The 21,715-nt window shown below is 60.9% G+C and overlaps 1 protein-coding gene across 1 annotated transcript; it reads right to left on the reverse strand.

Annotated features, from left to right (window-relative positions):
- Positions 1-1,618: 1,618 nt before the first annotated feature.
- On the reverse strand, positions 1,619-18,817 carry ADAM11 (ADAM metallopeptidase domain 11). Its single transcript, XM_038547088.1, is given in 27 exon segments — positions 1,619-1,815; positions 2,471-2,561; positions 2,649-2,763; positions 2,856-3,024; positions 3,118-3,237; positions 3,465-3,564; positions 3,791-3,854; positions 3,969-4,019; positions 4,559-4,639; positions 5,004-5,096; positions 5,210-5,281; positions 5,364-5,463; positions 5,966-6,017; positions 6,153-6,243; positions 6,370-6,390; positions 6,392-6,455; positions 6,880-7,046; positions 7,249-7,320; positions 7,413-7,487; positions 7,848-7,915; positions 7,984-8,050; positions 8,441-8,516; positions 8,607-8,692; positions 9,671-9,737; positions 9,922-9,998; positions 18,107-18,282; positions 18,754-18,817. Coding segments are annotated over 27 exon segments (2,328 nt in total). The 3' UTR covers positions 1,619-1,766.
- Between the last annotated feature and the right edge of the window lie 2,898 nt (positions 18,818-21,715).

A 21,715-nucleotide genomic window follows, 5' to 3' on the forward strand; every position in this document is an offset into this window, starting at 1 on the left:
AGGGAAGGCCACAGGCAGGAATGAGGAATCCCGCCCGCCTCAGCCTGTCCGTCAGGCTCAGCTGCAGTGGGGATCAGAGGACGTAATGGGGAGAACAACTGTAAACTTACTACTCAGCCCTGGAATGAGGGTAAGGAGTCGAATTGGTTTGACAGGGCCTTGAGGACTTTCCTAGAAGCTGAGGATCATATGAGACCTGCCTTTTTTTTTTTTTTTTTTTTTTTACCTCCTCTTGTACATCACAGGCAAAACCCCTAACCCTCCAGTCACTGGGCCCTCCCTGGCCTTTCCTGCTTGGGAGAGTCCTCCCTGGGAAGATGGCCCAGCCTGGGACCTCTAGGCCATGCTAGGGGGGCAGCTAAACCCTGAGTCAGCCCCAGAATCACCCTTCTTGAAAGGGGGGAGCTGTCATTTTATTTCAGGGACTGGATTTTCTCCCAAATACATACATCCTGGCAGGGACAGCAGGATGGTCATTTTGAAATTGAAGACAATCTGGGACATGTGGTCGTCGTACCCATAACCTCGGCCTTGGGCACAGAACAGGCAGCTTTGGTTTGAATCAGCACTCATTCTTCCCTCCAAGCTCAGCAGGGCTGGCCGAGGGGCACACAAGTGTGCCCTGCCCCTGCCTGGCTTGGGGAGGGCTCCGTCCAATGAGAGGATTCCAGGTGTATCTTCCCAGGGGAGGGCCCCGGGGGGAGGGCCATGCCTCGGTTCCTCTGATCCCTCCCACAAATGTCAAAATATCCCCACAAATTCCCTCGCCCCAGCACCCCCAAAGTTACATTCATCAGTTAAGATTCAGTAAAAAAAAAGGTAGATGTCAGTCCCCTCCCCCTAAGTCCCAGAGAGCTAAAACCCTGGTCCCAGCTGCCTGGTTTTGAGGAGGGGCCGTCCCAGGCCATGGCCACTGGGGGGGGGGGGTCCCCCAAGCGCCTTCCCCCCCCGCCCCGAGCTGTGGCAGTCTGTGATGATGGAAGCTACATTCACACAGGGAGAGTTGGTGTGAGAGGCCAAAGCCGCATGAGGTGGGGTGGGGGACCATGAGGGAAATGCCCCAGGCCTGGTCCACCCTGGCGGTGGGAAGGCCAGGGCCACAGCCCCACCCCCACCCCCACCCCCCTCCCGTGGGGCCAGGAGCTGAAAGGCTTGGGCCCGGAAGACATTTGCACGGTGCCTCCCTCCGTGGCTGGGCGGGGGCAGCCTCGTGGTGCAGGGCGGAGAGACGGTGGGCGCCAGGCTCGGAGGGAGGGGGTGGCACTTAGGCCCCTCCGGACCTGGAACGGAGAGGGGGCGTCAGGGGAGGACGTGAGGCAGGGCCCAGAGGGAGAGCCCCTGAGCCGGGCCCTGGGAGGTCAGTGCTGGGCCCTAGAGGCGGCAAGTCATAGGCTGGCCAGGGAGGGGATCTGGTGGGAAGTTCAGACAGCGGTGACATGGAAGACAAAACAGATGGGACGCAGAGGTAGGCTCCCCTCCCGGGAGCAGGGGGCTGCGGGGACACAGTTCCAAGGCCCCACCTGGCCAGGATGGTCTGGCCGCAGGAAGGGTGGGAGTACAGGGACCAAGGCCTGGGACGGCGGGTGGGCAGGAGGAAGGGGCGAGGGCTGAGGACTTTCTTCCCGGAGTGGGGCTCTCCCACCCCTGTAGTGACAGCAGTGACAGCAGGGGTGGAGGAATCAGCCCCCAGCTCCCCATCAACAGAATGTGAGGTGACGAATGAGATGGAGGAGACAGGGACAGCGGGAGGGATGACGTGGCCGGCGTCACACTGCCCCCTGCTGGGTCGGGTCGTACCTTCCGCGGCGGATGTTTCTTCAGGAGCAAGGAGAGAAAGGAAAAGGAGCCATTTGTGACCTTGCCCTTCTCTCAGGGAGGGCCTTCCTGGCTCCCATGAGACCCCTTCCCCAAGAGATGGGCCAGCGTCCCCAGGACCTGGTCACTAATGAGCGGCCTAGGGAGGACCTAGGCCCTACCTGGGTTTGAGTCCTGACTCTGCAACTAACTCCCCAAGTGACCCTGGGACTCAGGTCCCTCCTCTGCACCATGGAGGAATTAGACCAGCTCAAGGGCCCCAGCCCCAGGTGCCCACAGAACACCGAGGGATGGGGGGGTCTAGGGGTGCCCACAGAACACCTGGGGCCTAGGGACAGAGGACACAGCCAGTTTCAGGCAGCTCCTGTTCCTGCTTGGCTCCGCCCCACCGCAGTGCCAGGATGCACAGAGGCCCACTCTCCTTTTGCAAGAAAAGCTGGGAACCAGGACTGTTAACTGGTTATCTTTTGGGTTTTTTTGGTTTGTTTTTGTTTTTTAATCTCTTGGAAATGTGAGCAAAACGAGACCCTGCGGCTGGCCCACACTGTGACGTGTAAGCTCTGGCTTAGCTAACTTCTCAGGGAAGTATGGGGTTCTGATGCGCCCCCAGAACGCTGGGGAATGGTGGGGGGTCACGTGTATGTATGTCTCTTACTTAAATCCCCAGCCTGTGCCGCCCAGGACGATGGCTGCGACCAGGACAGCCCCCGCGATGGAGCCGATGATGATGTTGGTGCCGCTGGGACCTGGGGAGAAGGACGGGGCTCAGTTGGCAAGGACAGGTATGCAGAAGGGGAGAGACAGACCCCGACTCTGGCCAGCTCCAGCCTCACCCTTATATCTCTCTGTCTCCCCCGTGGGTGGAGACGTGGGCAGGGGGTTGTGAATGCTGCAGTCTTTGCCCGTCCAGTCTGGCTGACAGATGCACTTCCCTTCATTGCTGCAGACCTAGAGAGGTGAGGGGGCAGCCAGGAAAGGTGAGTGGGGGTCCTGCCCCTCTCAGGAGCCCCTTCCACCATCCCTGGCCTCCCGGCACCCACCCCGTGGTGGGAGCAGATCCGGCGCTCCCCGCTGCCTGGGCAGGTGCTGAAGTTGAAGGCAGAGGCTGGCAGGCACCGATGGTCCAGGCACAACATGTTGGGCCCGCAGGCAGTGCCATCCTCCACGTAACTCAGGTCGGAGCCATCGGCCAGCTGTACATGGCCACCCCTGGGGAACAGGCAGAGCCAGCCTCGACCCTTGCCCTCCCACCCCCATCACGGCTGCGACCTGCCCTTCCCCAGACACGGTCCCACCCCAGACCTGCAGTCCAGCTCCTTGCCCTGGTGGTAGAAGGTAACACTGCTGATGTCTCCCCCTAGGTCCCCCAGCCGAGGAGCTCCGGAGATGTTGACGCAGAGGAGGAAGCCACAGAGCACATCCCTGTTGGGGCAGGGTGGAGACAGTGAGCTCCAAGTCTGACCTCCAACTCAACTGCTGTTACTACTACTGAACTCAAATCTGCCCTCTTCCCCACCACTTGATTTTTCACATATTCTCCACTGGGACTCATAGGCTCATCCTAGGACCTGCTGTCCCAACTCTGAACCGCCTCCCCTCCCCCCGGCCCCGCAAGCCAGGGAGGCCAATCAGGAACCTTGGTAACTCACTGTTTATTGCACTGGACCCAGCCTGACCCCTTGCGCCCACAGTTCCCACGCTCCGTCCCCTCCACGTTCAGCTTCTCATAGCAGAAGCGATCAGCAGCGGCTGTAAAGAGATGATGCCAGGCGTCACCCACCCACCCCGGAACGCCCTAGGACCTCAGCCCTCTGCCTCCAACACTCTGGCCTGACCGCCAGTCCAACTGGGTCTCTGAGATCCTGGAGACCCACACACTTGGTAGAAGGTATATTTAGCCAGAACATCCCCCTCCCCAGCCTCTTGACTCTGGGTCCTCCAGAGTCTCCTCTCCCATTCCAAGCCAAAGACTCACCATGGCCCCAAAGGGCTTGGCACTGCCGGTCCCGGGTTTTGCAGCGACCTCCGTAGCAGCGGCCCTAAGGAACAAACAGGAGACAAGGGACTGAGACCTAAGTAGTCTGAATGGATAGAAGACAAAAGACTGTATTGAGCCAGAGGGCCCAAGGGAGAGGGGCCCCCACCCATCATACCTGTTCGTGATCACAGTAGTAACCATCCAGCTTGTGCAGGTTAGGGGGGCACTGTGGACAGAGGGGCTGGACTGAGCACAGGAGCCCCCAAGACTGGGAGTTGACGAATGAAGGGGTGCCAAACGCCCCCCTCCTGGGGCTCAGTACAGGGCTCTTCCAAGGCAAGGACAAGAGACCTGGCTACGAATTCAGACCACGCAGATTGGCAAGTCCCATAGGCTCTCCTGTCTCCCTGTTTCCTGTAACTACATCACAGGGCTAGGAGAACTTACAGGAACTACATACCTGGCATGTAGTAAGGACTTAAGAGATGTTAACTATACTATTATACACTCTGATCCCGAGCACACACCAATACCGTGCCAGGCCCTCGGAACCCCAGCCACCCTATACTGACTTAATGACGGAAGGAGCAAAACCAGGACGCATGAAGAACCCGTTTCTCAGGCGAGGGAAGTAGGCTGTCCGGCCGGGGCCACGCCAGCAGGGGAGCGGAGGGGTGCAGAGAACCGAGGCTCCGGCGGGGCCCAACCCAGAAGCATAGGGGTTGCCTCGCCCGGGGACCCTCAAGGCGGCTGGGCTGGACCGACCTGGCTCGAGTCCCCCGTGCAGGTCTCCGCGATGTCACACTCGTTCACGGCCTCTCGACAGGACACGCCCCGCGGCTCGTACTGGGAAAGGGATGCATTTTTCGGCGGAGGCCACAGCGGCGGCTCCGCGCCCGCCTTCCCCGAGGCCCCGCCCCGCCCCCCCGGCCCCTCCCAGCCCGGTCACCCCGCCCCCGGGCCGGCTCACGGTTCCGCCCCCCGCCGCCCCTGGGCAGGTACCCCGCCCCGCTCTTCAACGGGCCCACGGACGCGCACGCCCCGCCCTTCCCCATCCCCATTGGCGCTTTCTTCGCGTCAAGTCCCGCCCCTGCACTTGCCCCGCCTCCAGAGGCTCCTCCTCCCCAAGTCCCGCCCTTTACCCCGAGGTCCCCAGCCCCGGGCCTCCTCCCGCCTCCTCCCTCCCGCCCCGGCGGTAGGTGCCCCTCACCTTGCAGCGGCGACAGCAGAGCCCGTCGCTGCACATGGCGTCGTGAGTCAGGGTGCACTTCTTGCAGCAGTTCCCACCCGCACGGCTGCACTCCTGAGGGACGCGGGGACACGGCGGGCCGGGTGGGCGAGCCCTGACCTGCCCCACCCAGACCTTCCCGGGCGCGCGCCCCCGCCCCGCACCTGGCGCGCGCACCAGCCTCTCACCTGCACCGACCCACAGTCGCACTCTTCCCCCGCCTCCACGAAGCCGTTCCCGCACTCTGGCGGGTCCAGGAGCTGCACGGGGAAGGGGCGTCGAGAGTCTGGCCGGGGCCCTGCCCAAGCCTCGCTCCCACACGTCCCCGCCTGGGGCTGGTACCTTGAGGGGCTTGTTGAAGAGGCAGCTCCCGCCGCCCTCCTGCAGAAACTGGTTGTACTCGTCGATGCTGCAGCGCGAGAACTTGCGGGGCAGGTAGAACCTGGGGAGGGTAAGGGCACGAAGCCGCTGAGTCCCCCCGCGCCCCCCCCAGCCCACTCTCGCTCCTTCTCAAGATTGGGGATGGGGTGCACAGGGAGACGCGGTCACATCTCGAGGAGGCTGAGGACTTAGGTGCTGGGAGACGGCACGATCCTCCTCCTGCCTGCCCATCAAGCGGGGACGGGCAGGGGGCGTGGCTCGCGTCCCCTTCCCCAAACCTCAGGACTCCGAGCGTGGCTTGTGGCCGAGGAGGGAGGGTGCCTCCAAATGAGGCTTTGGCGGCTCCTAGTGGCGACAGCGCACACTACAGTCTGGCAGTTTTTGCGTCGGGCTAGAGAACGTGGGTCTCCCTGGGCAGTGTCCGTGGAACACTGGGCTTTTTGAAATCCTAAGTGGGTCCAATAGCCGGGCCTCTTGAGGCCACTGGATCCAGACTCCACCCAGCACTCCCTGTAGTTCTCCCTCGCCCAAGACCCTCCCCCAGTTGGTCCCCAAGAACTCACCCGGTGTCTTCCATGATGCAGCCCAGCCAGTTGTCCGGACATTTGCAGTCCCCTGAGAGGTGAGCCAGGTGGATATAAGGGAGGGTGGAGGTCTGACCCCCTCCCATGGACACCCTTTCCATTTCTAGGGCTGCTGGGAGTGGATCTGGGCTGGTTGTGGGGCCACGTGGGGGGTTTTCTTTGATACCTGCTGAGCTCCGGTGTTTATTCCACATCATGCCCAGGTTTTGCCCCAGCGTCTGGGCCAGGGTCACTGCCATGGCGCCCATGTTATCATACTGGGGGTGAGGAAGATGGGGGACAAAGATGTCTACATCCTTCCAAAGGCACAGGGCTCATGCCCTTCACAGCAAGCACCCCCTCTTCCTTTAACCCCCACCACAGCCATGCCCCACACCGCTCACCTCATTTACGCCACCACCCTCTGGACAGGGAGCAGATGCCCCCCACATAGGCAGCCCCACTACTGCTGCTCTGGAAGGTCCTGCCCCTGGAAGGGAGGGGGGTGTCAGGAGATCCCAACTGCCTTGCCTGTGGTGGCTTCCGGAGGCTGTGAGGGGGAGACTGGGGAGCCTCCCACACTATAGCCCTTCCTTGGGGAGGGGAGCCAGATTTTTCCCTTCTATCAGAGCTCTGAGTCCCTGAGGAAGGGATGCTGGGATAGTTTGAAAGGAGAAGAGGGGACAAGAAGGGAGATGATAGGCAGTAGAAGATCACTAGGGACCAGAAAAAGGGGCGTCAGCCTAAGATACAGGGAAAGATGCCCAGCCTGCTGCGAGTGTCTGGGTGGTAGGGCAAGAAGAGCCCAGTCCCCAGACTCTACAAGAGCACCTGGCACAGAGCAGGTGTTCAGCAACCCTGTGCATCGCAGCAACCAGCAGAGGCTGGCAGGATGTGTGGGGTGGCGGACTCACGAGAAGAGATGGGTGGCATCACTGGGCTCAGGCAGGCCCTCCCGCCGATAGACCATGAGCCGGGCTAGGGTCTCCAGGAGGTCATCCTGCACCTGGATCTTGTCCCCATCTGCCCATGTTTCCATGGCAACCAACACGATGCGGGTATTGAGCTGCTCCTTGTACATCTGAGCCCAGAGGGAAGAACATGAGGGTGGGGCTGGAGGGCAGGAGAGGGCGGGGGCACAGGGCTGGCTGGAGGAGGGCCTCAGCCTGTCTCTCCAGAAAGTGGGAATCAGAGGCTGAGGGGGCCCTCCAGAGCTCACCCCAAGCATGTGTGCAACGGAGTAGGGGCGGAGGAGGAGAGGGAAGGGAAGGGAGATGGCTCACCACATCTGCCAGGTTCACAACCGACTTGGCAAAGTTGCTGGTGAGGACCACCGACTGGCGCATCTGCTCAAACTGGGAGGAAAGAGAGTGGGCGGAGGGCCAGCCTCCAGGTCTGCTTTGGCAAGGGGCCCCCTCCTGGCGTTGCCCCCAGGCTGGGAACTTACCAGCTGGTGGTCGTTGACCACGATCAGCTCCACATACTTGGTCTCACTGTGCACGGTAGGGTGGCCCCGGCGGACCTGGGCGGTGGGTGGGCACTTGGAATCGGTCCCCTCCATGTCTGGCATTGGGGCCAAGCCATGGGCAGACTCGGGGGTGCTGAGCTCCAGTCGGGGATGAGGCTGATCCCCCACTGGTGGGGGTCCCCTCCCTCCCCAGCCTTGGTACGAGGGCAGGCAGCCTCAGTTTGTCCATAATTCGGGCGGGTGTTGATACAGGCAATAGGAAATGAGGTGGGGGCTTCCTCTCAGGCACGGTACCCTGGCCCCCAGCCACACCAGTCTGAGCCCTCCTTTGCCCCCATCGTGGATGGGGTGTCCTTCTGCTCTGGACCACAGCCTGAGGTCTCTGCAGCCCGAGGTCTGTGCGGGCCCCCGTACCTGCCTTTTCCTTCTCAGCCTCGGCCGGTTCACGGGAGCAGTATGAGCAGGGGCAGCAAATAGGCAGCCTGGGGGGAGGGGGCAGGTGAGGGGGGCACAGCCGGCCCCCTCCCCAGCCCCACTTTCCCTCCCTTACCTGGTTCCCTGCATCCGAGGGGGGCTGGGAGGAGAGGGGTCCGGTAAATGAGGTGGGGGAGGGGTCCCTGAAATGAGGGGGAATCAGTTCTTGGGGGGCTGACCAGGTCTGCTTGGAGCCCAGATGAGGGACAGCTCCAGCCCTCCTCCCCACCCCACCCCACGGTGACCCAGAACTGGCCAGAGCTCCCATGTCGGATCTGATCTCCCAGATGCTCAGATTCCGGGGTCAAGACCTGGGGGTGCCCTGAGAGACAGGGGCAAAGGACACTGGAGCCCAATGGGAGGTTACTTGGGGGCTAGAGGGGACATTGGAGCTGAGGGCACACGGGGAGGGAACTAGAGCTCGGGTGATTGAGGAGGGCAGGAAGGCTGAGGTTACGAAGGGAGGAGGCAGCCACAAGCCACGAGGATGGGCAGCGTAGCAGGGCTGTCAGAGGAGCCTGTGGGGGGCTCACCTGGGGAGGCTCCTGCGGCCTGGCCATCTCACGGGGCTCCACGATGTAGGTGAAGTTGCCATCGGAGAAAACCCCACTGCAGAAAGAGAGGCACAGCTCTCCACCATGTATTCCCCCACGCGGCCAGGGCCAAAGGCTCTCCCCCCAACCTCTCCCCCCTACTCACTGCAGCCCCTGGCAGGTAGAGAGGGCAGCAAAGGAGTGGGGGTTCCCCCGGAGCTTCCCCTGGTAGTAGCAGTGGTCCCCGGCCCCCTGGAGGAGCAGAACATCAGCGAACATACCCCCTGCCCTGGCCTGAAGGCACCAGGAGGGGTGAGGGCCACTGCAGCTGCTCAGGGCACAGGTGGCCCTGGTCCCTGGCTACATCTGGGGATCTGGAGCCTGGTTCTACTCTGGGCAAGTGCCTGGTCCTCTCCAGGCCTCCTTCACCTCATCTGTAAGATGAGGAAGTTGGGCTACACCAGTGGTTCTTGACCATTTGGTGGGGCTGGTACATGGTTCACAGGTTCCTTGGAGAAGGACTGGCACTCGTGTGCCAGGCACTGTTCTAAGAACTTACCATAGATGAGCTTACTTAATCAGATGAAAGCTGTGGACTCACCCCCAGCACACACACACCTGCACACACAGTGTGTTCACAGACACCACTGCCTCCATGGACCACCTCTGGACATGGTCTGTGGCTGAGGAAGTATGAGCAGCACGTGTCCTCTTGGCCGGGGCTCTCGGGTCAGAGGGGACAAGCACCCCCCTCCCTGTTCCTGCAGAATTACTTGTGCTCCAGTTACTGAACTGGCTGGTTGTTGGGGGGGGGGGGAGGCAATTTATAGACATTCATTCATCTTTGCTTAGGCCCCTGGGCCTCTGGGGCTGGGACCCTCGTGTCCCAGGCAGCCAGGAATTCCCAGGCCCTTGGTGCTGAGTAAGAACATTTCCCCAAGTGCTGCCTCCTAGAAAAGTCTGGGCATGGAGCAGGGAGGGTCCTTGAAAGCCTCCGTGTCAGGCAGAGAGACCAGCAGAGTCAGACCTTGGGCACTGGGTGAAGGGAGCCCAGGCTCCATGTTGTTCAATACGTCGCTCCAATTCTGACTCTGACCCTTAGAGCCTCCATGGTGGGCAGAGATCCCAAGGGGCAGGGCCCAGCCAAATATAGAGAACACCTTGGACCCCATCTCCACTGACCCACTGTCCCTTCATTCCACTTCCCTGTCCCCTTTCAAAGGCACTCACGCTGCTGTGCTGGGTTGTCCCCTCCCGGCTAAAATGGCGCTCCACATATTGCGAGGAGAGGAGGTGACTGAGACAGACAGAGGGGGCAGGAGGAAGGACGGGGTCACTGCTGGGGCTGTGGGTCCCACTTGGGTCCCACCCCAATTCACATCCAGGTCCCATGAGCCGGGCCTGCCCCCATCTCCCCCCGCCCGCCCCCACCTCGCCCACCTGCCTGCTGCCCTTCCTTCCAGGCCCAAGGCCGTACTCACTGGTTCAGCTCCAGATCCAGAGTAAAGTTTGAGTTGAAGGCTGGGATGACGAAACTCACTTGGGCCAGGTGGACAGGCTGGCGGTGGGGGGAGGACAGAAGTGAGTCAACGTGGGGACCCCGGAACAAGGAGTAGTGCTGGGGAAAGGATGGCCTGGCCCGGGAGCTGGGGGGTACCACTGATTTGGGGGCAAGAGTTCATCTTTCTCTGGGACCCTGTTCCTTCCCTGGGGGCAGGCAGGAATACACAGCCCTGGGCACAGCCCACCCTCTCTGGTGTAGGCACCTCCTGGGGCTGGTCTCCCTGAGCCGCAGGGACGGAAGGCATCTCAGCCTACCCGCTGCTTCATGCCAGGCCCTCCCTGCTGTTGGCAGGACCACTCCTGGCCTCAGGGGGTGTAAAGCGAGCCCCCCCAGGAAGTACCATGGGAAGGGGGCAAACGGGAGATGGGGTGCAGTGTGACCCCCGGGGCCTGGTAAAGCAGGCCCCTTCCTTCCTGCATCTGGGTCCGGTCTGGATTTATGGAGGAGGCCTCGCGCTCCGCAGGCAGGGTAGCAGGGGTTAGAATGGGAAGCCGGGGTGATGGGCAGAGGCCATCCTGTCGGGAGGAAAGAACTTGGCTCCTCTACCCCCAAGTCCATTGCCCTCCGCCTTGCCCAAAGCAGCTCATCTTTAATATTTCAATCCCGTGGTTAATTTTTAAACACGGAAGTTTTCCTGATAAATTTTTCAGAGGGGCCTTCGCAGTGGGGCTGGGAGGCTCCAGGTTGTCATGGCAACGTACCCGGCCTGAGCAAGATGGCTGCCCTACCCAGCGTCTGTGGGGAGCGGGGACTCCAGGCCTGGAGCTGCGGTGCCTGGAGGAACAGGGACCTGGACAGAACAAAGGGCTGGAGGGTCTGCGCTAAGGGGATGAGCGGGCCTTCGGGGCTCTCCCGAGCCCACTCCAAGCTCAGGCCTCACCGAACACCAGCAGCGCGGCGAGGGCCTGAGAGGGACTAGAGCCTTCCTCACATCCCTATCCGTTTAAGAAGACTGAAACCCAGACACCACCCCCACCCCCAGCGAGGGGCCCACCACTCGGCCATGCAGGTGTGGGGCTTTTGTTTGCCACCTTTCTTCCGGGCTGCAGGATGGAAGGGAACCCCAAGGTCACAAAATCTCATAGCCTGGTGCTAGCTGGCTTCCTTACCAACCACCTAGATTTCTCATTTTTACTGAGTGCTTATTATGTGCCGGGCACTGTTCTAAATACAAGTATTATCATCTTTACTCTTCACAACTAGCCAGTGGGATAGATGCCACTGCTTTCCTCATCTGACGGATGAGGAGACCCAAGGCCAGAGAGGCTGACACACTAGCCCAAAGTCACACAGCTAAGTGGTGGGGCTGGGATTCAAGTCCACAGAATCAGCTTCCAAGGCTTCCTCACCTGGAAGGTGAAGTAAGATAGAAAAGGCCCAGTGTCTTCAAGAGGCCCTAGGAGAGGGGGTGAGGTGGGGTGAAGGGCCAGCACCCGGGAAGGCAGCTGCTGAGCCCCAAGGACACTGACTCGCCAGTCCCAGGCTCACTGAGCTCCAAGCTCCACCCTAAGCCCCTAGAGTGTCGATGAGACTTGAAATAGAAAGTCAAGGCTGAGGAGTCTCTGCTTTCCTCTTCCTGCCCCGGACCCTCTCTGCTTGCTTCCCTGCCCCGGGCCTGGACCACCTGTACCCTTCCCACCCCACGCCCTGGCTTGGACTATGCCCACCCTCCTGCTCCTCTCCTAGGCTCAATCTCTCCGCCTTCCCTACCCACCCCTGCCTGGACTACCTCTGCCTTCCCCTGCCCTCGAGTCTGTATGTGCTTGTTCTTTCTGCACCCCCACTGATAAGCCCCTATCTCTGCCCTGACCGGCCCCCCAGAGGGGCAGCCTGTCCAGACCCCTTGCCCTGTGTAGCTTCAGGGATGATGAAGCAGCCTCTCTGAGCCTCAGATATTTTCCACTGAAAATGGTACGATGAGCCCAGATGCAAGGCTGTGAAGCTGGCTTTGTGTGGCTGGGGTTCGTCCTAGGCCAGGAGAATTCTGGCAGCGTGGGCCCTGGTGCTAGCAGACTCTCCACCACTCAGGAAGCCAGCAGGCTCACCTCCCCATCTCTGTGCAGACCAAGCTGACCCCACTCTGCGGAAAGCCCAGACTGTTGGAAGAGCAGATGCTAGGTTCTTTTCGTGCCCCCCATCTCCTGCAGCCTCATTCTGTCCCACCTGGTAGGGCCTCACCTGGGCTGGGCTGCCCCTCCCCCAGCAGGACACAGGGCTCAGGCCAGATAAGGGCAAGGGGAGCTGCTGGGATGGGGGCGCGGGGGTGCTGGGGCCAACGGGAAGCAGGTCCTGGGAGTGCTGGGGAAGCCAGCAAGGTGCTGGAGGAAGAGGAGGGAAATTGGAGAGCTGGGCAGGGGCTACCTGGGACAACCCTGTCTGCAGGAAGAGAAAGACCAAGCAAACCCCCTTCCTAAGACAGCCCCCTGGGCCAAGCTTCAGGCACCAGTTCTGTCAAAGCCAAACCTCTCCTTGCTACGTCTGCCTTCTGCCCCTGACCTGCCCTCAACCTCCCCCATTATCCCTCAGTTCCTCCCCTGGGAGCCCCTGTCCCCTGCCATCCGCCTGCCCACCTCTGTGCCCAGCTCAGCGCTGCTGATGACCGGCCGGCCAGGCCTCGACCCCGTGCCCTGCTCTTGCCTCCTGCTCCGTGGTCTCACGTGCCCTGGCTCATTTGATCTCAAAGCCCCCGGATCGTCTGGTGCTCATTTTACAAATGGCAGGCCAAGGCTCAGGGAGAGACACTTGGAGGTGGCTGGCCCAGGGCCATGTTGGGGAGGTGCAGGGTCAGATCTCACCCTGAGGCTGGAGTTCAAGTCTGCCGTGGCGGCTGTGGCCACCTGGCTTCAGTGGCTGTGCCCTCCCCGAGGCCCCTCGTCACCAGCCCGGCCACCCCCTAGGCATTGGCTGATGACCTGTGTCAGGCTCAACCAGATTTGGGGTGCAGGAAGGAGGCAAAAATCCCATTGACATTCCAGAATCGCAAATACAGACAGACGCTAGGTCTCTACCCTAGACCCACAGAATCCAGTCTTGGGAAGGGGGAGTCTGAGGATCTTGAGGGTTTTCAGATGCTCCAAAAAATTTGAGTGTTTAAGCAGTGCCCCTCAAACTGTCACCCCAAATCCCTGCTCCTGAACCTCTATCTCCACCCTGCCTTTTTTCCTCCTCACCCTTGCCTGCAAAGCCTGCACCCCTCAACCCACAGAGGGCTGTAGCCCCCTCTACTTTTGGGTCTGTGAGCACACAGTTCTGGACATCTCTGATCACTGATTCAACTTTTCACATGGTGACCTCTAGTCCCCTGAATACACGACACGCCTGTCTTTTCCCCTGCCCAGGAGCTCAACACTCATGTTGAATGGAAAGGCAGCAGAAGCCCGAGCCTGTTTTCCCATCGGTAAAATGGGGTATCGTGAAGATTAGATGGAAACCCTTTTTAACGTGTAACTATCGCAAGGATAAGTAACCACATTACTAATAATTGAAGAATGAAGTGTAAATGTTCCAGCTGAACAGGGCTTTGAGGAAACTCAATGAACCACATGGGCTGGGTGATGGCAGAAAACAGGGAGCCAGAGACGCAGGGCCCCACCTCGAGATATCCCCTCCCCACCGCCGCTGTCCCCCACAACGTGCTGAGGCTCAACCGATCGGCTGGACAGTGGGAATCCCAGACGGAGCAGTTGAACACATTTCTGATCATAGGATTTGACCTACATTTTTGAGGACAGAATCATTTCCTTAGAGGGTCATTAGTCCCTCAGGGGACAGACTCTGGGCAACTGGATCCCTCTAGGCAGCCAGGAGCGGGAAATCAGGCAAGGCCAAGCTCGCAGGCCAGTGTCTGGCTGGGGAGGACTCAAGACTCTTGCACCACCTGGAGCCTGACAGGTAACCCCCAAATGCCCTGGCTTCTGTCTCAGACACCAGCCCTCTCATGCTGGTGCCAGCTGCCCGCATTCCCCCCACCCCCGCCCCGACACTCAGGAGCGAGGGCAGGCCTCACAGATGTTGAACATCTGTTCTCGCCAGATCCCAGGGAGGACACCTGATCAACACCATCACCTCTGGTCCCCCAAGCAGACTGGCAAAAGAGAGACGACTCCTAGCCCCATTTTATGGATGAGGAAGGTGGGATTCAGAAGGCAGCAGAACCAGGAGCCACCAAGGCTGCCCCCCTCTCCATCCCAAAACCTTTCAGACCCAAGCCTAGCCTCCTGTGTGAACCATCTCTCTGCCCAACCTCACTGCGGGGCTCAATTCGTGGCCTTGGCCTTCCCAGAGCAAGTGGGGCCCAGTGTGAGTCCCGGGGCAGCCTCTAGCCACCAGTCCCCTCCCAGGAACCACTTCCTGCCTCCAATCCCAGGACAGAGCTGCGACCTTGGCTGCACAGACCAGCACAGCCGTGGCCCTAGTGCAGTATTAGGGCTCCAGGCACAAGGCCCTGTGGCTTCCTGCTGGTGACCGCCCTCCAGTAAGGGCTGGGGACTGAGCCTTGCCGGATCGGCCCCCGCCTACAGCAAGAAAACACAAACACTGAAACACACACCCTCAGCGAGGGCTTCGGGGATAGTAGCATTTCCAGTAAATCCTGGTCTGGAAAACTTTCATAGGAGCTCAGCCCGTGACTGGGGTCCCCCCGCCCCTAGCTGGCTCTGATAAACCTGTCTCCTAGGCCTGGAGCCTGGAACCTCTCCACTCCCATTGTTTGCTTCCCCGCATCCTGCACTTTTCTTGGTTCTGAAGGAGTCTGAGTCCCCCCCGGGGGCAGGCATGTCCACACAGCAGCTCTGTGCGGACTAGAGAGAGGGTCCCGGGGCAGCCCCAGTGGCCCAGCGGTTTAGCGCCGCCTTCAGCCCGGGGTGTGGTCCTGGAGACCCGGGATCGAGTCCCATGTCGGGCTCCCTGCATGGAGCCTGCTTCTCCCTCTGCCTGTGTCTCTGCCTCTCTCTCTCTTTCTTTGTGTTTCTCATGAATAAATAAATAAAATCTTAAAGAAAAAAAGAAAGAAGGAAAGAAAGAAGAAAAGAAAGAAGAAAAACCAGCCCAACTGTACATGGTGGCCCTGCTGGTTCTTCTGTCTCAACCTTCCGCTTCAAGCTCCCTGTGACCATGGGCTTCTGCACTTCCAGAAGCTCCCCCACCTCTGTGGGCCTCAGGACTTCCAAACTGGACAGAGGTGAGGAGTTGAGAGCAGTGGCAGAGAGGGCAGAGGGTTCCCCTGTGGCCCTCCTCACTCACTATAAGCCTGAGTGAGAGGCAGGCAGGTTCAGAGTATCCATCTGGGGTGTCGGTCTTGACTCTGCTATGTAAGTGCTGTGTGACCTGGGCTTGTTATCTCACCTCTCTGTGCCTGTCTCCCCACCTGTAAAATGGGAATAACCACAGCCCCATCTCTAGAGCTGTGATGAGCATTACATAAACCAATACGTGTAAAGGCATAACACTGCCCCAGTAAGGGCCCAGTAAACTCATTTCTCTAGCTTCTAATTCCTTCCTGGCCACCTTCTGTCTCGCCCGCCGCCCCTCCCATAAAAGCCAGGATTCCTCAGCACACAAAACCCTTTCTTATCACCACCTCCTGGAGGTGGATGAGGCCAAAATTAATATTAGCATCATTCTGATTTTAGGGATCAGAAAGCTTGGCCTCAGACAGGTGATGTGACCAATCCCAGGCCAAAGCCGGCGAGCAGCCAAGGTCCCACCACCCAGTCCTGCCAGCCAGTGTCCCCCAGCCTCGCCACATGACCCAGAGCAAATAAAGATCTTGCTGCTGACCCAACACCTGGCTCAGCCTGAGGTCCCAAACCAATGCAGTAATTCTGGACTGAGCCCAGCAGCACCAGGGTGTGGCACTTCCCATTGGGACACAGGCTCCGTCATCAGCCCTGGATGGTCCAAAACCAGAAGTGCTTCAGGGAGAAAGGCCAGGTGGGAGGCAGGGGGTTGCAATATCTCTTTCCAGTCAGGGGGAGTATCTTGGACATGTCTTTTTGACTCCCTTGACCTTCTTCCACCTTGCGGGGTGGGGGTGCCCCGGTGCCAAAACTGAAAGTCGCTGGAGGCAGAATGGTGCAGTGGGAAGCACCTGGCCTTGGAGGGGATTATTCCACTGCTGATGGATTTTGAGCAAGTTACTTAACCTCTCTGAGCCTCAGCTTGCTCATCTGTAAGATGGGCAGGCAAAAGTTCCCTGCTTTATAGAGTTGTGAGAAACCGGTCTCAGGAGAGCCTGAGGTACAGGTAAGGCAGGACTATGAGTATGTCCCCTGGGGAGGCTGCAGGGAGGTCCCTGGGAAGGCTCCATGCTAGAGAGACCCCCACTGAAGGTGACCACTGCCCCTCGGATCCATGAACCCTTCACTCCTGCCCTTACCCCTCAGACACCCCGTTGGGCATATTCAGACTTGGTCACTCACACACACATCACACATGCACACATGCCACCCACTCACCCCACAGAATGACACTCTAAGAGATGCCCCTATTGCCTGCATATCCAACTCATCACTATCCTGGGAACCTGCCCACCCCCCATCCCGCACACAGTTCCAGGCACCATCATAGTCCAGACGACTCCCCCCGCTTTCTCCCTCCAGGAAGGACTGGGCTGAAGGAGTACTCCATTCTTCATCTCTACTCGGTCCCCATGCCTTCGTCCCTCCCCGCCCTCTGACCCCACCATGGTATCACCCAATCCTCCATCTGGACTGCCTCTGAGGCACCTGCCAGGGGTCCCAGCATTTGAGCTGAGCGGTTAACTCCTAGCCAACACAGGCTTGGGGTGCACAGTTCTCGGGGGTGGGGTGACCCTAAGGAAGAAAGTGGACCAAGGACCAAACCCAGCCAGGACACCTCATCCCTGGCCTTGGACCATCCTTACGGCCCGTCTACCATCTCCCAAGGAACCTGGACAGACACCAAAGGCAGCCTCAGACCCCTTCCCTCTTACCCTTGTTCCACCCCCACCCCCACCCAAGCCTGCCTGCCCAGGACCATTAACCACCCCCTCCTTCCCCCGCCCTGCCTGGAGTGATGGTCCATCTATTATGCATGCTGCCTTCCTGCTCCATTCCATTTCCCGAGTATCTATCGCCCCCTGCACCCCCCCCACAAACCCCTCCACCCCCCCTAAGGGCTTTTAACCAAGTACATTAGGCAGGGCCAGATGCCAGTCTGACAGATGTCTGTAATGCTAGCCTCCGTTTCCCTCCTTCCTCCCTCTGCCCGGCCCAATTTACCTCCCACCACCCCCAGCTGCCAGAACTTCCCAGACCTGGGCTGTACCCCTCCTCTGAGTCTCTCCTCTACACCTCCCGTTTCTTTCTGCCAGGCCCTCGCCATCCCGCCCTCCGCCGCCCCCGTTGACCTGGCTAACTTTCAGCTTCCAGCTCCTGGAGAGCCGAGGCGTGCTGAATGAATATTCCATCTGGGTAATTATTATTCACATGATATTAATTAATTATTAATTGCAATTAATCTCCTTCATTCCTAACCTTCCTCTGGGAGGCAGAAGGAGCCTGGTAGCTGAAAGGGACAGGGCGGGGGTGTGAAGCTGGCCTTTGTGGGTGAGCTTGGGGTCTCCAACCTCCTTCTGAGGCTCCACCCTTAGTGAGGACAGGAAGAATGACAAGCCTATCAGTGCACAGAGGGAAACTGAGGCAGAAGCAAGCGCTGAGCTGTTCCAAGAAAGCTCGCTGAGGGGGGCTGTGATGAGAAACCGCTGCCTGGGCTCTTGGCTGCTTCTCTCTGCCCTCTACTGCCCTCCCCAAGCCGCATCTGAAGTAGAACCACTTGCTTTGGCAGGAGGGAAGTGGGGGCTGGTGGAAGGCTGACCCAAGGCTGGACTGAATCTTAGGCATTCCAGGGTCCACGGAGGGCAGGGGATCCCCATGATGATTGGAGGGGTGCCTAGAGTGAGGCAAGCGCTCCCCACTAGTGGGCTCCGGCACCCGGCCGGCCGGTAGGCAGCCCATTGTACAGAAGGAGAAGCTGCAGACGCCAGCTTGGGGGGCGCACACAAACCCTGGCTGCCTGGGGGGGCCTTCCTTGGGCTCCAGGCCTGCTCCAGCCCCCTGGCCTCCCCACACAGCCTCACTCACCGGGCCCCCTGGTGGCTCCTGGCGGACTCTGGTGTCCAACTGCTGCTTTCGGACCTCTCCCCCGGTGCTCTCCCCCACCAGACGGCTGGGCTCTGTGACCTCAGGGGCTCCCGGACGCCCCAAATGGGGTGAGACCCGCCAGCGCAGAGCCCCGAAGGGACCGCGGGTCCCAAGACCTGGGGAGACAAGGCCAGAGCTGCAGGCAGATGCCCGCCGAGGGGCAAGAGACTTGGGACAGGGGTGAGCGCACCTCATCCCCCGCTGTGGCGTGGCCCTTGCAGCCCTGGGGTGGGAGCATCGGCTCCCCTGCAGAGGGAAGAGCCTGATGGGGAGGGGGCCAGCAGCTTCCGTCCCGCCCGCCCGTCACGACTGCCCCCCCCACCCGCAGAGACCTGCAGAGCCGGCGGGCCGGCGGCAGGGGGCTGGCCGCGGTGGGGCGGGCGCGCTGGGGACAGGTGGGTGCCCGCGCCCTCCGTCCCCCGCCCCCCCCGCTCGGACCGGCCGTCACCCCGAGCACTGCAGGAGAAGGTGGCCGCAGCAGAGCGCCGCAAAGCCCGGGCGGGGCAGGGAGGGCGGCGGGCCGGGGCCGGGCGGGCCGGGGCCGGGGCCGGGGCCGGGGCCGGGGGCGGGGGCGCGGGGTCACTCACCGGGCGGGGGCAGCGGCAGCAGCAGCAGCAGCGCCGCGAACGCCCAGCGCCGCAGCCGCCTCATGGCTCGCTCATAGTCCTCCGGCTCGGGGGCTGCGGCTGCGAGCGGCGCGGCGCGGGCGGGAGGCGGCGCGGGCGGGAGGCGCGGCTGCGGGAGCCGCGGGCGGGGGCGGGGCGCGGGCCGGGCGGGGGGCGCGGCGGGGCGGGGGGCGGGGCGGGGCGGGGGGCGGGGGGCGGGCGCCCGGCTCAGCGCGCTCCGGCCGCGGCCATCCCGGCGGGGCGGCGGGCCGGGTTAAGAGCCGAGCGGCGAGCACGTGAGCCCAGGGCCCGCCCCCGCCCCCCGCGGGCCCCCCCAGCCGGGCAGGGCCGGGGCCGCCGCGCCGGGAGGACAAAAGAGGCGCCGCCCGGAGACCAGCCTGCCCGCGGCTCGGTGGCCCCCTCGGCAGGTGCGGGCGGGGCGCGGCCGCGCGCCCCTCGGGGGGGGAGCTCGAGGGCCCGGGGCTCGGTAGGGGAGGGAGGCAGGGAGGCGGGGACCCCGCGCTCTGACCCGGTGACGGCCCGTCTGGGGACCCGCGCGGTCGAGGTGCGGGGGCGTGGCTGCCCGCCCGGGAGGGGTGTCGGGCCCGCCACAAGGGCCCGGGCTCGACTGCAGCTTGCCGGAGCTGGGAAGGTGGGAGGACAGGCCACGGGACCGAGGGGAGCTCTCACCCCCCCGCAGCGGAGCCCGGCCCTGCGGGTCCTCCCACGCCCCGGGGCCAGGCCCCCTTCCATCCTGGCCGCTGGGTTTCCAGGCCGAAGATGCCCCTGCCTCCGGGAGGGCTTCCGGGGTTGCTGTCACCAGAGCCACCGGCAAGGGCTCTTGGCCTATTGCCTCGGCTCCTGAATCCCTCACACAGGGCAGGCGCCCCAGTTCTAGCCCCTAAATATATAAATTAGCCAGCTCTTTTACATGCTGTTAGCATACCCCATTCCTGCCCCCCCCAGCCCAAATCTTTGAGGGGCAGAAGACACCTCTGGAGTCCCCCCAACTTCCCCTCTCAGGCCGGACTGGGTTGCGCTGTCTGCAAACCACCTGACCTTTCAACCTTCCTCTCTTGCTCTGCACCCTAATTCAGCTCATCGGCTCCTAGATAGGATGGGTCCCCATACTGGGGGCTGGAATCTGATCTCTGCTAGGGATCTCAAGAACCAGAGACCTGAGATGGATGGGGCGGGGGGTGGGGGGCTTGGGTACTGCTGGTGAGGTCTCATCATGACCTTGTGCCCAAGGCCAGAGCCTCCTCAAACCCACACTAGGCTGGGGAGCAGGAGTGGATGCAGGGAATCCCTTCCTGGGTCCTCTGCTTCCCTAGGGACCAGGGACTGCCAGGGATGGGGGAACTGTCTCTGGCTCGTGACAGCATCTCCCCCCCCCCCTCCCGCTCTATTTTAGGCTCAGGAGAGGTGAGAAGGCAATTTCCCGGGAGGTGCTGACATCAGTGCAGGACCAGGGTGACTACCCCCAACAACCACCTGCCACTCCAGTACCAGATGCTCAGCGACACTGAGGCAATTGGTCCTTCACTCTGGAGACATCTTGGAAACCTCTTTCAGGGGGTAGGCGTGAGGGGCTCCCAGATATGAAAGCCTGCTATGGGATAGTCCCTAGAAACTCAGTCAGAAGGGAGAGATGGTGCTTCTCCTTTCATAGATGGGGAAACGGAGGCTCCAAGAGAGAGGTGCCCATGTGAGCTTCCCAGAGTCACAGGTGACAGTCGGTCCATGAGAGGCCATCCAGCCCGCCTCCCACGGTTTGGCTCCCAGGTGCCCCTCAGATGAGTTCATCTTGCCCTGCCAGTTCCAGGGCCACATCAGTGAGCTGCCATCCAGTGTGCTTCCCAAAAGGATAGGTGGGGCTTGTCGTTTCACAACGGACACTCCGGCTGCCTCCCCCAACATGAGCAAGAGCACAGCATGCCCAGTCTGGGGCCTGGCCCTCCCAGCTGAGGTGCACTGCTACGGTTTCTGTGAGGCTCTGGTTATTTGGGGTTCCTGTTAGGAGTCCTTCCTGGCCCCCAGACTGACTCCTCGCTGGTGGCATCCTGAGCCAGCTCCAGTGATGGCTCAACTGTGTGGCCCTTTGACCCCCAACAGCCCCTTGCCCTGGGTTGGCAGCTTTAAGCAGGCCCAGCTGGTATCTTTTTTTTTTTTTGTAATTTAAAGATTTTATTTATTTATTCATGAGAGACACACAGAGAGAGAGAGAGAGAGAGAGAGAGGCAGAGACACAGGCAGGAGGAGAAGCAGGCCCCATGCCAGGAGCCCGATGTGGGACTTGATCCCAGGTCTCCAGGATCACGACCTGAGCTGAAAGGAGACACTGAACCACTGAGGCATCCAGGTGCCCCCTCCATGGCAGTTCTGCTACAAGCTACACCTCTCCCATTTCTTTCTTTCTTTCTTTCTTTCTTTCTTTCTTTCTTTCTTTCTTTCTTTCTTTCTTTCTTTCTTTTTTTTTTTTTTTAAGATTTTTATTCATGAGAAACAGAGAGAGAGAAAGAGAGGCAGAGACACAGGCAGAGGGAGAAGTAGGCTCCATGCAGGGAGCCCGACGTGGGACCCGATCCCAGGTCTCCAGCATCATGTCCTGGGCTGAAGGCGGTGCTAAACCGCTGAGCCACCCAGGGATCCCCCACCTCTCCCATTTCTCTCCCCTACCTTCTCTCCTGAGCGCAAGAGCTGCAGAGGCAGGGGTGCCTGGGAGAATCGTCACCCCAGTGCCACAGCTATGGCGGGCTCCTTTGATCGCTTCTGCCCATTGCTTTTGCAGGAGGAGGACAGGACTCTGGACATCAGAGGCGGGGGCCACTATTCCATCTTGATGCTACCCTCTGGGTGAGCCCTGCTTGAGGGAGCTGGTAGGCTCTGGTCGCCAGGCCTAGCCCTCCCTCAGGAGCCTCTACCACCAAGAGGCCTGGGGCCT

Source organism: Canis lupus, chromosome 9, assembly GCF_011100685.1.
Source record: "Canis lupus familiaris isolate Mischka breed German Shepherd chromosome 9, alternate assembly UU_Cfam_GSD_1.0, whole genome shotgun sequence".
Taxonomy (NCBI): Eukaryota; Metazoa; Chordata; class Mammalia; order Carnivora; family Canidae; genus Canis; species Canis lupus.